Below are 15234 nucleotides of genomic sequence, written 5' to 3' on the forward strand. Positions count from 1 at the left end.
GCAGTGTGGAGGCTGCTGCCCCCCATTTTGCACCAGCGAGCTTGCAGAGCAGGTTGTTCCTTGACTTAACCTTGGCTGCCGTACCTTTTAAGTGTTCCTTCAAGGATAGGGTCCTGTCAAGGGTCACTCTCAGGTAGGTTGGATTTAAGGCATGCTTCAGCTTGAGTCCGCCCAGATAGATGTTTAGTTCTCTGGCGGCTTTTGCGTTGTGGAGGTGGAATACACTGGAAACAGTTTTTGCTGGACTTGGTTTTAGGCGCCAGGTTCTGCAGAACTGGTCTAGTTTGGCAAGGTCAATGGATCAGCGTTCACGTCACGCCCCCCGTCAGTACCCGGGCCCGCCCGGGGAAGCAAATAATCCTCCTAGCAGACTAAATTCTAAGAGACGACGCCTGAGAGCCAAGTCAAAGAATCCTAGTCACAGTCCCAAAGCCGCCAGCTCTCCACCTGCCAGGGCAACACTGCCCCCAACCCTCTATGCGCTGCGTCAGTCTGCAGACAGAAAGGGGAAGAAAAGTTAGATGTAAACAGCGCTGGCTGCCCACAGAGAGCTGACTTAACCCTCGTAAACACGTTCTGGCACTTCTCAGTCCACTGGGCCGGATCCGGCGCACCCTTTCGAGTTAAATCAGACAACATGCCGGTCGGCTCCAAAAAGTCGGCTACAAACCTCCTGTAGTAGCCGGCCGGCCCCAAGAACTGCTTTACTGGTTTCATTTCCTTGGGCTTTGGACTGTTTGCGACCGCTGTGGTTTTATGTCACTTGGGTCGGACTATTCCTCCTCCTAGTGGAACCCCAGATAAAGTACCTCTCTCCGCCCAACCGCACCATTCTAAGCGTTGGCGTTGAGCCCCGCCCGCCTCCGGGACTTGATCGCTACGCCCACCTGCTGCATGTGCCGCCGCCAGGTGTCACTGTGAATAATTACGTCATCTAAGTAGGCTGCGGTGTAAGGCACGTGTGGACGCAGGACCCGGTCCATGAGTCTCCGAAAGGTGGCTGGGCCCCCGAACAACCTGAACAGAAGCTTGACAAACTGGTACAACCCCTGCCGAGTGGAGAAAGCCCATTTTTCCTTGGACTCTGGAGACAAAGGAATCTGCCAGTGACGCTTGGTTAAATCCAGTGCGGTGAAAAAAAGGCTATATGGGCTTCCAGCCCATATAAGGGCGTGGAAGCGTGTGGCGCTGTCGAGTTGTCTACACATTATTATAAGAGTGGAGCTGTTTCAGGCAGGGTTTTGGTTTTTCAAACAATCGCAGCAACAGATTCCTGTCCCAGAAACACTGTCAAATCTTTGTTTTACGCCTCAGGCAGAGATTGCATTTACTGACAATCTGAGAGAGAAACAGAGTTGACGTTGCATGTGCGAGACTTTGGAGGCGAGAAGAGGGAGAGAAAGCAACACGGTGAGAGGGCGGAGGAGAGGAGGAGGGTGGAGGCACCGGAACAAAAAGAATCAGAGACGGCAACGTTGCTCTTCTGCTAACGAGAGACGTGGATCCATGAGAAGAAAACGAGAAGATAACAAAACAATGAGTGAGAAGACGACGACAACAACAACAACAACAACAACAACAACAACATGAAACAGTGACTTTCAGAAGCAGACGTCACGCTCTCCTTCCTCCTTTCAACCCCGAAGCTGAAAGAGCAGCAGCTTTTTCACGTCCAAGCTCGTTGCTGTCGAAGCCACAGTTTGTGTTTTATCTCCCAATGAAGAGTCGGATGGAAAATGGATTTAATGGGATTCACACGCAACATAGATACCGTGACGTGCGTCACAGAGTATTACTCAGCCAAACTCACAGTGTGAGTCATTTCATTAAAGTACCGTGTGTGTGTGTATTGGTGTTTGTGTGCGTATGGGTGTGTTTGTATGTTTGTGTGTGTGTGCTTATGTGTATCTTTGTGAGTGTGTGTGTGTGTGTGTGTGCGTGTGTGTGTGCATGTGTGTGTATGTGTGTGTGTGCTTATGTGTATCTTTGTGAGTGTGTGTGTGTGACTGAATCATTCAAAGATTCAGGCTCACCGCTAAGACAGTAAAGCAGACCACAAAAGATTCAAGATTCAAGATTCAAGATTTCAAGATTCAAGATTTTTATTTGTCACATACATATACATACTTCCATACATATATGCAGTGAAATGTAATGCAACGCACCCGGTGATAGCACACAATATGTCCTAGGAAAAATAAAAAAATAAAATAAAATAAAAAGTAGAAAATTTCTTTCTAATAGACCGACTAACTGACTCTAAAAATGTAATACAGTAAGTTGAATACTTATAGAATAAGATAAAAAATATAAAGAATAAAATACAATAAGAATAAATTGAAATAAAATGGAATAGGTTGAAGGAATATGGCTATGTATATACAGATATGTGCATTTAAAGTGGCATGTGAATTAAAGTGGCATGTGAATGTGAATAGTGTGAGGTAGTGTTTGGGATAATACAGCACAGTATACAACAGTACGGCGCAGCAATACGGCATCACGAACAACCCTGAACAGTGATACAGTATGCGGTACAGTATGCTACATACAGTACAGTAGGTAGTGGAGCCTAGTGCATGGCTCAGTTAGGACCCCTGGTGAGGTCAGCGTTGACAGTTCTGATGGCTTGAGGGAAGAAACTCCGTCTCAGTCTCTCTGTTCTCGCTGTGTGACTGCGGAGGCGCTTGCCTGACCGCAGCAGCTGAAACAGTCCGTTGTTGGGGTGATGAGGATCCTTCATGATCCTACGGGCTCTGCTACTACACCTCCTGGTGTATAACTCCTGCAAGGGGGGGAGGGTAGTTCCAGTGGTACGTTCAGCTGAACGCACCACCCTCTGCAGGGCCCGCCTGTCCTGGGCAGTACAGTTCCCAAACCAGGCAGTGATGTTGCCTGTCAGGATGCTCTCCACTGCTCCAGAGTAGAAGGACTTGAGGATCCTCACCGAGACCCGGAATTTCCTCAGCTGCCTGAGGTGGTAGAGACGCTGCCTCGCCTTTCTCACCAGAGTGTCTGTGTGAACAGTCCATGTTAAGTCCTCTGTGATGTGGACTCCCAGATATCTGAAGCTGCTCACCCTATCGACAGAAGTCCCATTAATCCACAAGGGCGCGTGCGTCCTCGATTGTGATCCACGCCTAAAGTCCACAATCAGCTCCTTAGTTTTACTGACGTTCAGGTGGAGGCTGTTGTCCTGGCACCAGAGTGACAGGTCAGCCACCTCCTCGCGGTAGGCCTTCTCATCGCAGTCGGTGATCAGGCCCACGACCACGGTGTCGTCAGCAAACTTGATGATGGTGTTGGAGCTGGACCTGGCCACACAGTCATGTGTGTACAGGGAGTACAGTAGGGGGCTGAGGACGCAGCCCTGGGGGGATCCTGTATTCAGGGTGAGGGAGCTTGACATGTACTTCCCCACCTTGACCACCTGGGGGTGGCCTGTGAGGAAGTCCAGGATCCAGGTGCACAGCGGAGCATTCAATCCTAGCTCCATCAACTTGACAGCCAGTCTGGTGGGAACTATGGTATTGAAAGCTGAACTATAATCAATGAACAGCATTCTCACATAGGCCCCCTTCTGGCCATCCAGGTGCGTGAGCGTGGTGTGCAGTACCTGGGAGACCGCGTCATCCGTGGATCTGTTCTGCCGGTACGCGAACTGCAACGGGTCCAAGGTGCGGGGGAGGGAGGCGCAGATGTAATCCTTAATCAACCTCTCGAAACACTTCATGACCACCGAGGTGAGGGCCACCGGACGGTAGTCATTCAGGCAGGTTGGAGAGGCGATCTTCGGGACAGGAACGACGGTGGACCTCTTGAAGCAGGATGGGACCCCTGATTCAGCCAGGGAGATGTTGAATATTGTGGTGAACACCGGAGCTAGCTGGTTAGCACAGGTCTTCAGTACTCGTCCAGATATGCCGTCTGGACCCGCAGCTTTCCTGGTGTTCACCCGCATCAAAGCCCTCCTGACCTCGTGCACGGACACTGAGAGTGCGCGCTCATCCCCAGCGGTGTAACTCCAATTAGCCGGCGAGCTAGCGGTGCTGTTGCCAGACTCGAACCGCGCATAAAAGGAGTTCAGTTGGTTGGCCAAAGTTTGCAACTGTTTTCCTTCATTTGCTGAGATTAGAATACAACCAGAGTCACAAATTCATTGAAATATCTCTTTATTTGACAATATTTGTTCCGTGAAACATTTTTGTAATGTTCGCGTGTGATGTGGTAATCAGATGGTAAACAGACGTTTTTTGTAATTCTCGATAGGTATAAAATGTAAATATATCGAATCAGATCATGAGTCATCTCATCAATATCAGATTGAATCGATACTGGATCCAATTGTGATCCTCTGTCGAAATCAAATGGTATCCTCTACCCAGCCCTCACCCCAACACGTACCTCTACCACCTGTTTACCACACAAGGTCGTCCCAAGCTACTGGAGTCACACACAGTTCAGTTGTAATGCACACACACACCATACATGCACACACACACCATACACACACACACACACACACACCATACACACACACACACACACACACACCATACACACACACACACACCATACACACACACACACACCATACACACACACACACACACACACACCATACATGCACACACACACCATACACACACACACACACCATACACACACACACACACACCATACACACACACACACACACCATACACACACACACACACACACACCATACACACACACACACACACACACACACCATACACACACACACACACCATACACACACACACACACACACCATACACACACACACACACACACACACCATACATGCACACACACACCATACACACACACACACACCATACACACACACACACACACCATACACACACACACACACACCATACACACACACACACACACACACCATACACACACACACACACACACACACACACCATACATGCACACACACACCATACATGCACACACACACCATACACACACACACACACACACACACCATACATGCACACACACACCATACATGCACACACACACCATACACACACACACACACCATACACACACACACACACACACACACCATACATGCACACACACACCATACACACACACACACACCATACACACACACACACACACACACCATACACACACACACACACACACACCATACACACACACACACACACCATACACACACACACACACCATACACACACACACACCATACACACACACACACACACACACACACCATACACACACACACACACACACACACCATACACACACACACACACACCATACACACACACACACACACACACCATACACACACACACACCATACACACACACACACACACACACCATACACACACACACACACACACCATACACACACACACACACACACACACACCATACACACACACACACACCATACACACACACACACACCATACACACACACACACACCATACACACACACACCATACACACACACACACCATACACACACACACACACACACACACCATACACACACACACACACACACACACCATACACACACACACACACACACACACCATACACACACACACCATACACGCACACACCATACACACACACACATCCTACACAAACACACACACACACCATACACACACACACGAACACCATACACAAACACACACACACACACACACCATACACACACACACACACACACACACACACACACCATACAGACACACACCATACACGCACACACCATACACACACACACACACACACACACACACACACACACACACACCATACACACACACACACACACACACACACACACACACCATACAGACACACACCATACACACACACACACACACACACACACACACACACACCATACAGACACACACCATACACGCACACACATCCTACACAAACACACACACACACCATACACACACACACATCCTACACAAACACACACACACACCATACACACACACACACACACCATACACAAACACACACACACACCATACACACACACATCCTACACAAACACACACACACACACCATACACACACACATCCTACACACACACCATACACACACATCATATACACCATACACACACATCCTTTACATGCAGCATGCTCACACATCATCTCAGTGCTTCTTGGGGTTCCACCCATCCTTAACAGGTTGCTGTGTTTGTTTTTCCTCCCTCTTCCAGAAGAAGGAGTGGTTATGTCTGAACTGCCAGACCCAGAGGCTGATGTCGGGAGGAGGACTGGACGAGCCGCCGCTCCCCGTCCCTCATCCGTCTCCCAAGCACCAGCCGATAGGCTCGCCCCGCCACCAGGCGCCGGCCCATCAGCAGCAGAGCCCCCTCCACAAGGCCGCCGCCCAGCAGCAGCAGGGTCCCAAGCCCACCCAGTCCCAGAGCCAGAGCCAGAGCCAGCAGCAGAAGCCCCAAGCAGGGGTCACCGGCACCGGCCCGTTCGCCCTGACCGCCGCGGCCAAGCAACCAACCGACACCAAAACCACAACGCCGGCACCGAGTCCATGTCCGGTTCTGTCGAGCGAGACCCAGAAACAGACCAAGGCCACGGAGGAAAAGCCGAAAACAGAGCCTGAGACCCAGACGGCCAAAGATAGCAAACCCTCTGGGAAGAAAGGAGAGCAGATCATGCCCATCAAGGAGATCAAGAAGACCAGGCACTATGACGTTAGTTCAACATGTTTAAAGTCCTTTTATTTTGTTCTTCATACACATTCTTATTAATGCGTTTATGGCCACAAGACATTGTTCTTCACTTCTCACTATTTTCTTTGCAATTTGGGAATATTGGGAACATGAGATCCCGAACAGTACAAATCAATTCAAGTTTAAATGAATACATCAACACTCACTTCTAAAAAGGCCAAATTCACGCACATCGATTCATTTATCTATTATAAGATTATTTTTATCCATCTCCTCTTCATTTAAAGGTTATTTCCACTTGGCAAGTGTGCTTGTGTTTCGATAAATGCTGAACAAGAAATCAACAGAGTGAATATACATAGTAAATAATGAAAATAAAAAAGTACATACAGTATACACATCACCCGAATAAACAAATATTTATAGGTTTCAATCTATATTTTTTTTTTATACATGAGATTATATATTATATTGGCATGCCATTGCTATGCAGTGCGAAAACTGAAAGACAAATGAAATTAAAGATAAACATGAAAAAGAACACCAAAGACATCGCTTTTTTTTTACCTTTCTTCCCATATGTTAAGGCAGCATGTATTTATTTCAAATCTGTTCCAGTCTCATTTTTATGTTGGATAACTGATTATGTCAATTCATATTTTGACAATATGTCAAACAAAAACCCAATGGCCACTTGCTCTTGCTAACAGACCATTTATTTACCAACCAATTAAATTCAAAACATACTAACGCATGTCGTCCATTGTCACTTTTGGCATCACAAATATGTTAACCCTGAAAAGCTTAAGAGATATGACAAAAGTTATTCAATGGAGCTTGGTTATTGATAGTTACTATTCAAACCCATTCCCGTTTGCCTTCATTGTGTGAAACTGAGGCTTTTTAAAAAGCAGGTCATTTATTCTCGCTCCGCAGACAGCAAGGCATTCATAGATTAACGTGGAGAGAGAGAGAGAGAGAGAGAGAGAGAGAGAGAGAGAGCGAGAAGGTAAATTATAGCATGAATGCATGAGGGAGTTAACGGTGCCTTATCTCGCTGTGTGGCAGCCGCTGTTCCTGTTGAAATATGGATGAAGATTTGCAGCCATGAATATGCTAAATCTTCAAGGCCTTCCACGTAGAAGTCCTGTTAATAGCGGCCTATTGGAAATGCCACACAGCTTTTTATCGTTTGGGGAAAATTGATTGGAATTTCCAAGTAATACTTCTTAAAAACAAAATATTATTCAGCCCAAGAGAGCAGGAAACATGTAAAAATATCTACCGCCAATAACTTTGTGTGGTTGAAAAGAATGTGCTGGATCGGCTTAGCGACACGTTTTGTCTTACACCGGTTCTTCAGGGTGTATAGAGCTATATTTATGTAGAAATGTAAATTTCACCAAAAAAGGGTTAATTTCAAAGTTATCCGTTTCATATTTTCTCGTCCACTCCCCCTTCATTTCCCAGGTTAGTCTCTGATTTGCTCGTTCTGATTTGGCATGTTGTGTATTGATTATGAGGATATGTCTTTAAATAATATAAGTTATGATAATTGTGTTTTTTTTAATAATAAATTATTTTTAGAAAAACAACAGATTATGAATCATAATTTCCATTGTTATGAAGTCAAATTGTATGATGCAAGCTGTTTCTAAGGAAGACGGCAGTTGTTAGCGGAGCTGGTACGTCATACAGAACTATTCAGTTTTGGAAATAGGAAAGCAATGTGACAGTATTGATTCATTGATCACCGAATGATTTTCTTCTTACATGAACTGGGTCCTAAGTGACTGAATTCAGACATAAATATCTTTGTATTTCTTAAATAATTATTTCCTGGTGTAGTTTAAAGTATTACCACTACTTGGATGGAATAAAGTAATTTGCTGACATCTCTTTCTTACCCAGTTCTAATGTATTGTTTCTCTCTCTCTCTCTCGCACTCTCTCTCTCGCTCTCTCTCTCTCTTGCTCTCTTCTGCCCCCTGTAGGACACAAAGAACAACAGTTGCCATGACCTGTCGCGCAGCCCGCAGAGCCTTAGCGACACGGGCTACTCCTCCGACGGCATTTCTAGCTCTCACAGCGAGATCACTGGCCTCATCCAGGAGGAGGAGATGAAGCTGAGTGAGAGGGGCATCATCGGGCGTGACTCCCCACCCAGCCCCTCCGAAATCACCAAGCTGGAGAGCTCCATGAGGCCCCTGCTAGAGAAGAGCCTCTCAGAGGAGAAGGTGGAGCGCCGGGGGAGGAGGCACAGGGATCTGGATGACCGAGGTAAACAGAGGCCACGCTCCTTGTCCATCCCCCCAGAGGCCTACGACTCTGACGAAGAGCTGGAGGACATCCTGGAGGAGGAGGAGGATGGTGGGGACTGGGAGGCCAAGCGGAAAGATACCAAGGAGGAGAAGAAGGAAAAGAAGAAGAAGGAGGAGAAGGAGCCTGCCGAGATGACAGATGAGGAATTTATGAGGAGGCAGATCATGGAGATGAGTGCCGACGAGGAGAACGAGGACGAGGAGGATGAGGAAGATGAGGACGAGGAGGACGAAGGTTACGGCTACCAGAAGCCTAAGAAGAGCCACCACAAACACCTCATCTCCGACTCAGCAAAGGAGAAGAGACGCCTCCAACATTACTCCAGCAGCTTTGAGGAGGAAACCAAGAGCTCCACTGATGTCTACAAAGGCTCAGCTGAGGAGGGTGAGGAGGATGTGATGGCCTCTCAAGGGGGCCTGAGGCGCTTCAAAACCATTGAACTTAACAACACTAACAGCTACAGCAGAGACATGGAGCTAGCCAATGAGAATGACCTCAGCCTCGACCGGGAACCAGAGCTAGAGATGGAGAGCCTAACCGGGTCTCCAGAGGAGCGCTCCAGGGGCGACTACTCTTCCACCCTTCCACCCACCTCCTCCTCCTATGGCTCAGGACAGTCTCCCACCTCCATCTCCTCCATGGAGGAGGACAGCGACAGCAGCCCCAGCAGGAGGCAGAGGCTGGAGGAGGCCAAGCAGCAGAGGAAGGCACGCCACCGCTCACACGGCCCGCTCCTCCCTACCATCGAGGACTCCTCAGAGGAGGATGAACTGAGGGAGGAAGAGGAGCTACTGCGAGAGCAGGAGAAGATGAGGGAGGTGGAACAGCAGAGGATACGAAGCACTGCGCGCAAGACTAAACGTGATAAAGAGGAGCTGAGGGCCCAGAGGCGCAGGGAGAGGTCCAAGACACCCCCCAGCAACCTCTCGCCAATCGAAGATGCCTCCCCCACAGAGGAGCTTAGACAAGCTGCAGAGATGGAGGAGCTCCATCGCTCCTCTGCTTCTGAATACTCCCCTCAGAGTCTTGACTCAGAGGCCGAGGGGTATGAGTCCAAACTCTACAAGTCAGGCAGTGAGTACAACCTGCCAACCTTTATGTCTCTCTACTCACCTATTGAGAAGTCATCGACCACAACCACCACAGCACCATCTTCTACTTCCAAGCCACTGAAGAGCGCTGAGGAGGTCTATGAGGAGATGATGAGGAAGGCAGAGATGCTCCAGAAACAACAGAAACAGCAGCAACAACATGGTCGGCATGGACAGTATTATGGGGAGGATGTAAATGGAGATGGATATGAGGATGAGTATGAATACGAGCCAGATCCAACTGGGTACGATAATGAGGCAGCAGAAACCGAGACGGACATTTACGAGGAGATCCGTCAGACCTCTCAAAACATCACCAAGATGCAACAGGCAACCGATGAGCAAGTGGAGATTGAAATTGAGAGCTCCTACCCTGACAAACAGCTCCTGGACACAGGCTCGGCCTTCGCCAAGCTGCTGGAGCAGAGCAATGCCCTCCTGACCCCAGGAACCAGCCCCACCCAGGTCTCTGCTCCTGTCTCTTTTGCTGAGACCGGAGGACGAATCCCAGATGTGCGAGTGACACAGCACTTTTCAGCCAAAGACATCAACAAAGACAGGATCAAGAGCCAGACAGGAAAGAACGGTATCACTCCAGCAGTGGCTGCCACCACCATAGCAGCATATGGAGTTTATGCCAGAGATGCCGTGACCATTTCCCAGACTAGTACAAGCCACACTATGACGTCTACTCAGTCTGGTATATATGGCAGGCACACAGGAGGCCCCGCCACCTCCACGACAACAGTCTCCAGTGTATGCAGCAAGATAGCAGAGATCACCCAGGCCTACAGCCAGAGGGAGGTAATCACCAGAAGGGTAGGGGAGACCAGAGGTGTCCAAGTGCGAGATAGCTCAACATCTTCCACAGAAAGGATCATTGAGCCTCGCTCTCCTAAGTATACTACTTATTACAGGAGCACCAGTCCTCCACTTTCTCCATCACCACCACCACCACAGAGTCCAACCCGCTCACCTTCTAGAAGGTCCACAGCTGAGTTCTCCACCCAGACTTTTGGCTCTGGAACAGGAATACAGTCGGCCAGTTCAGGGCCTTCATCTCCAGTGATCGCTCAGGGGACACAAACACATCGGGCCGTTTCTCCACGGCTCTACCGTCAGCAGTCCTCCCAGGATGCTCCATATTCCCCACCCCCAAGCCCAGCTAGGCCAGTAACAGTCAACACTGCCACCTCCCCCCTGTCCTCGCCTACGCAATTCAGCCGTCAATCAACATTTGACTCCTATTCCCCAGTTGCAAGCCCTCCGGACACTCCTCCTTACCAGCAATCTCCCACGCGCAGTTTCTACCGGACACAGAGGGTGGAGAAGGTCAACGTTGGGACCAGTATGGTCACCACAGCCAGCACATACAGCAGAGGGTCCATGTCTATGGACAACATCTCCCTCTGCCGTATTTCCACTGTCCCTGGCACCTCTAGGGTAGAGCAGGGACAGATGATCCATGGAGGGAGTGTAGTGGACCTCAGAACAGCGACCAAACCAGCCCCAGTCATTATGACCGACCAGGGAATGGATCTCACCTCGTTGGCCACTGAAAGCAGGAAATACCACGGCGGATCAGAGGGAAGCAGACACTCTACGATTGTCCAACCTCTGATTATGAACCTGAACACCCAGGAGATCACCACACCCACCACTGTGAGTGTGACTGTGGCAGCCTCAATGTTTATGAACCAGCCCAAACAGCCCACCATCTATGGGGATCCTCTACATAACCGCATGGACCTGGGTCAGGGAATGGGTTCAGTTGTGTGTCTGTCTCAAAACAAGCCACCCACAACTGACCCCACGATACCAAAAATTGACGCTAAACTAGAAGACTTGAGTATTCAGCAGCAGGAGCTACAAAGGCAACAGGAGAAGCTGCAGAAGCAACAGGAGATGCTGGAGCAGCAGTTGCAGCACCATCATCAGATGCAGCATCATCAGCAGCAGGCAACTGCGTTGGTCAGATATAACCTCACCGGCCAAATCTCCCCATTATTAAAGAAAGACCTACTTGTCAGCCAGACCAGCAATGCCTCAGCTGTGGTCAGTGCTATATCCCCACCCCTTAACTCTGAGTTGTACAGCACCGGTCCCATTGAGCTGAAAGGGAAGCCCACTCCTCCTGGTGTGATGAATCTCACTGGGAGCAATACACCCCATAGTGTGGTGGTCCAAATAGATGGCGGGCCAGGCCAAGGCGGGGCAGTGACCCAACTTTTGAAGGTGGAGGAAGGACAGGATGCAATGGATCTGGTAGGAGGCCAGATCAAACCAGACAACCAACCCACCTGCTGTGATGTTGTGTATCGTCTTCCCTTTGGTGGGACCTGTGTAGGTGGGCCTGAGAAAGAGGGCATAAGACCTCCATCTGCCCCACCACTGAACTATGAGTCTGACCCTGAAAGGCAATCCAGAGGGTACCATGAGTATCCTATGGAAGACCACAAGGCCTATACCCTGCCTTTCCCTGGCAGGCTTCAGCCTTCAATGTCTGACACGAACCTAGCCGAAGTCGGGCTGCAGTCATACCATTCTAAACTGGACCCACAGTTCCAAACCTCTGGGGAACTTGCCATGGATCTAACTGCCATTAAGCAGGCCTATGAGGGTGGGTATATGGGCATGCAGTATGGCTCTTATACAGATTTACGACATGGAGGGGACATTGCAGCTCAGAGCATACCAATAAGGAGATTTAATTCCCTATCTAATATTAGTTCAAATTATGGCTACTCAGCTCGGGACATTGCTAACTTCCAGGAGTCCAACTTGGCTCAGTACAGTGCCACTACAGCCAGGGAGATCAGCAGAATGTGTGCAGCACTCAACTCCATGGACCGGTATGGAAGCAACCCAGATTTAATGCAGTTTGGCAGTTTGGGAAGGGGAACTGGGCCCGGGACCTCAAGACTGGCAGCAAGTTTAGGAATTAGACCAAACCTCCTCTTTGGACCAGATGGGAAGCCAATCTCCCACAGCCAAGCTCTAACCAACCTCATTAATGCCAGGCAAGCCAGCCTTAGAGCTATGTACCCTGCAGCCATGAGGTCCTCTGATGGAATGATCTACTCCACCATTAACACACCTATTGCCTCTACACTTCCCATCACAACCCAGCCTGCCTCAGTGCTTCGCCCGCTCCTGAGAGGGGTATACAGGCCATACCCATCTGCTAACATGACACCCGTACCACTATCGAGTCTCACTAGGCTACCGATGAACCCCAGAATGCCCTTATCAGGGCAAACTCCATTCCGTTACCCAGTGCCAAGCCTTTTCCAGGGGGCACCTGCTACCACAACTGTTGCAGCAACATCTTCTGCATCAGTGAGTGTGCCTGTGTCTGTCTCAATCCCATTTACTATCCCTTCAGTCCAGGATGCCCCTGTCTACCTGGGCAAAGGTGCCACTGTGATCCCTTCATCCACAGCAGGACTGTCGGCCCTCGGTGTAGTTGTCATGCCAACGGAGCCTCAGCAGCAGCCAATAAATCTGTCCCAGTCGCAGTGGCAGGAACAAGTGTCAAGCACTCAGCAGCATCAAGATCAGCCTCTACCGGCAGCACACGCCTACCCAACCCCCGCCGCTGCACACACTCAGGGCTGCGTCCAGCCCCCTGTTGGTCCTTCAGGCCCCTCCAGTGGCATCCCCATACTGGGAGGCCTTCCTCCCTTTCCGCCTCCCGGAGCCATCCACAAGGAAGGGGAAACTGAGGAGGAGCGTCTACATCGTCAGCAGGAACAGCTCCTGCAAATGGAGAGGGAGCGTGTGGAGCTGGAGAAGCTGCGGCAGCTGCGTCTCCAGGAGGAGCTGGAGAGGGAGAAGATGGAGCTGAAGCTCCACCGGGAGAAGGAGCAGATGCTGGTGCAGAGAGAGTTACAGGAGCTGCAGAGCATCAAAGAACAGGTAGAGGGCGCTGTGCGGGAGGATGCAGCACGGAGGCATCAGCTGTCTGGTTTGTTTTGAAGTGGTTGTTGCTTGTCTCATCCTGTGGTGTTGTGCTGGTGGGGGTGTTATTGTGCGGGTTATGGTGATTGATATTATGATTTTCATTACATTTTTCATTGTTTTTTTTATTATTGTGCGTTGTGAAAGTGTATGAAGAATTTGCATAAATGCTATAGTACAGTATGCATGTTTGTTTCATTTGTAACGCATAAACATTTTAACAATGTTGTGAACTTGTATTTCTGCCCAGGCTGGACTCATTCAGCAAGATTTTTGAACACACAAGTACAAGGTTTAATCCGCAAGGTCGCTGTTCGGTTCCTGTCTGTGTTGAGGACCAGAACGCCTTGCCTGCAACAGTCAGACACAATGACGACTGTGGGAAACATGTGGCAGCTTCAATAACAGTTTCACACACAGTATAAGGAGTGTGTGTAACTATGCCATAGATGAAGAGTGTCATGTGTGAAATGTAAATGCTGTTTGTGTATTATTGGAATTATGTAAAAGTGCAAAGAAATCTTTCAGTTTGTGCCCAGCCTATATACATAGTCAATTAGTCTGCATGGTACATTATGTTTATTTAACTATCGTTATTGTTGTTATTTTCTTTCTAGTTAGTATGCATGATCTTATCTTACATTATATTACATTCAACATTATTTCCTGATTTCTCTTTCCACATTCTATGATCTGTTTTGATTCTTTGATTCTTTGTCAGCTATATACCCAAGACAATATTAGATATGTTGTAACACACATGAGCTAAAAAAATATGTTTTTCATCGAGAAGAGTATTCAGTTTCAGTTTCTCCGTTTGCTGTTGATGTTATAACAACTTTCAGGGGCTAATGAGGGTATTTTCTTCTCTTTTTTTTAATAGAACAAGCAGTTGAAAATCTTTCGAGTTAACTCAGTTAAACAGGTGTGGAACACTCACTGAGTTTATGAGAATGAGATACTGTAGCGATTGAACAAATAATATGCATCTCATGTCCTACAGTATCAACAACAACACCCTTATTCACCTCAGTCATTTCAGCCCCCCAGAGAAAACACATTTCCTATTTTCTCATGGGCGTTTATGAACGACAACGTGCGGTTGTCTGC

At 48.6% G+C, this 15234-nt stretch overlaps 1 protein-coding gene across 1 annotated transcript in view; it reads left to right on the plus strand.

Moving 5' to 3' along the window:
• bsna (bassoon presynaptic cytomatrix protein a) overlaps positions 1-15234 on the plus strand; it is a gene marked incomplete at both ends in the record, with an annotated part of 107606 nt that overhangs the window by 74561 nt on the left and 17811 nt on the right. Inside the window, 2 exons of the mRNA XM_080015781.1 lie at positions 6279-6773; positions 8746-14082. Of these exons, the coding sequence (XP_079871907.1) occupies positions 6279-6773; positions 8746-14082 (5832 nt within the window). The remainder of the gene's footprint in view (positions 1-6278; positions 6774-8745; positions 14083-15234) is intronic.

This window comes from Zeus faber (assembly GCF_960531495.2).
Source record: "Zeus faber genome assembly, chromosome: 15".
Classification (NCBI taxonomy): Eukaryota; Metazoa; Chordata; class Actinopteri; order Zeiformes; family Zeidae; genus Zeus; species Zeus faber.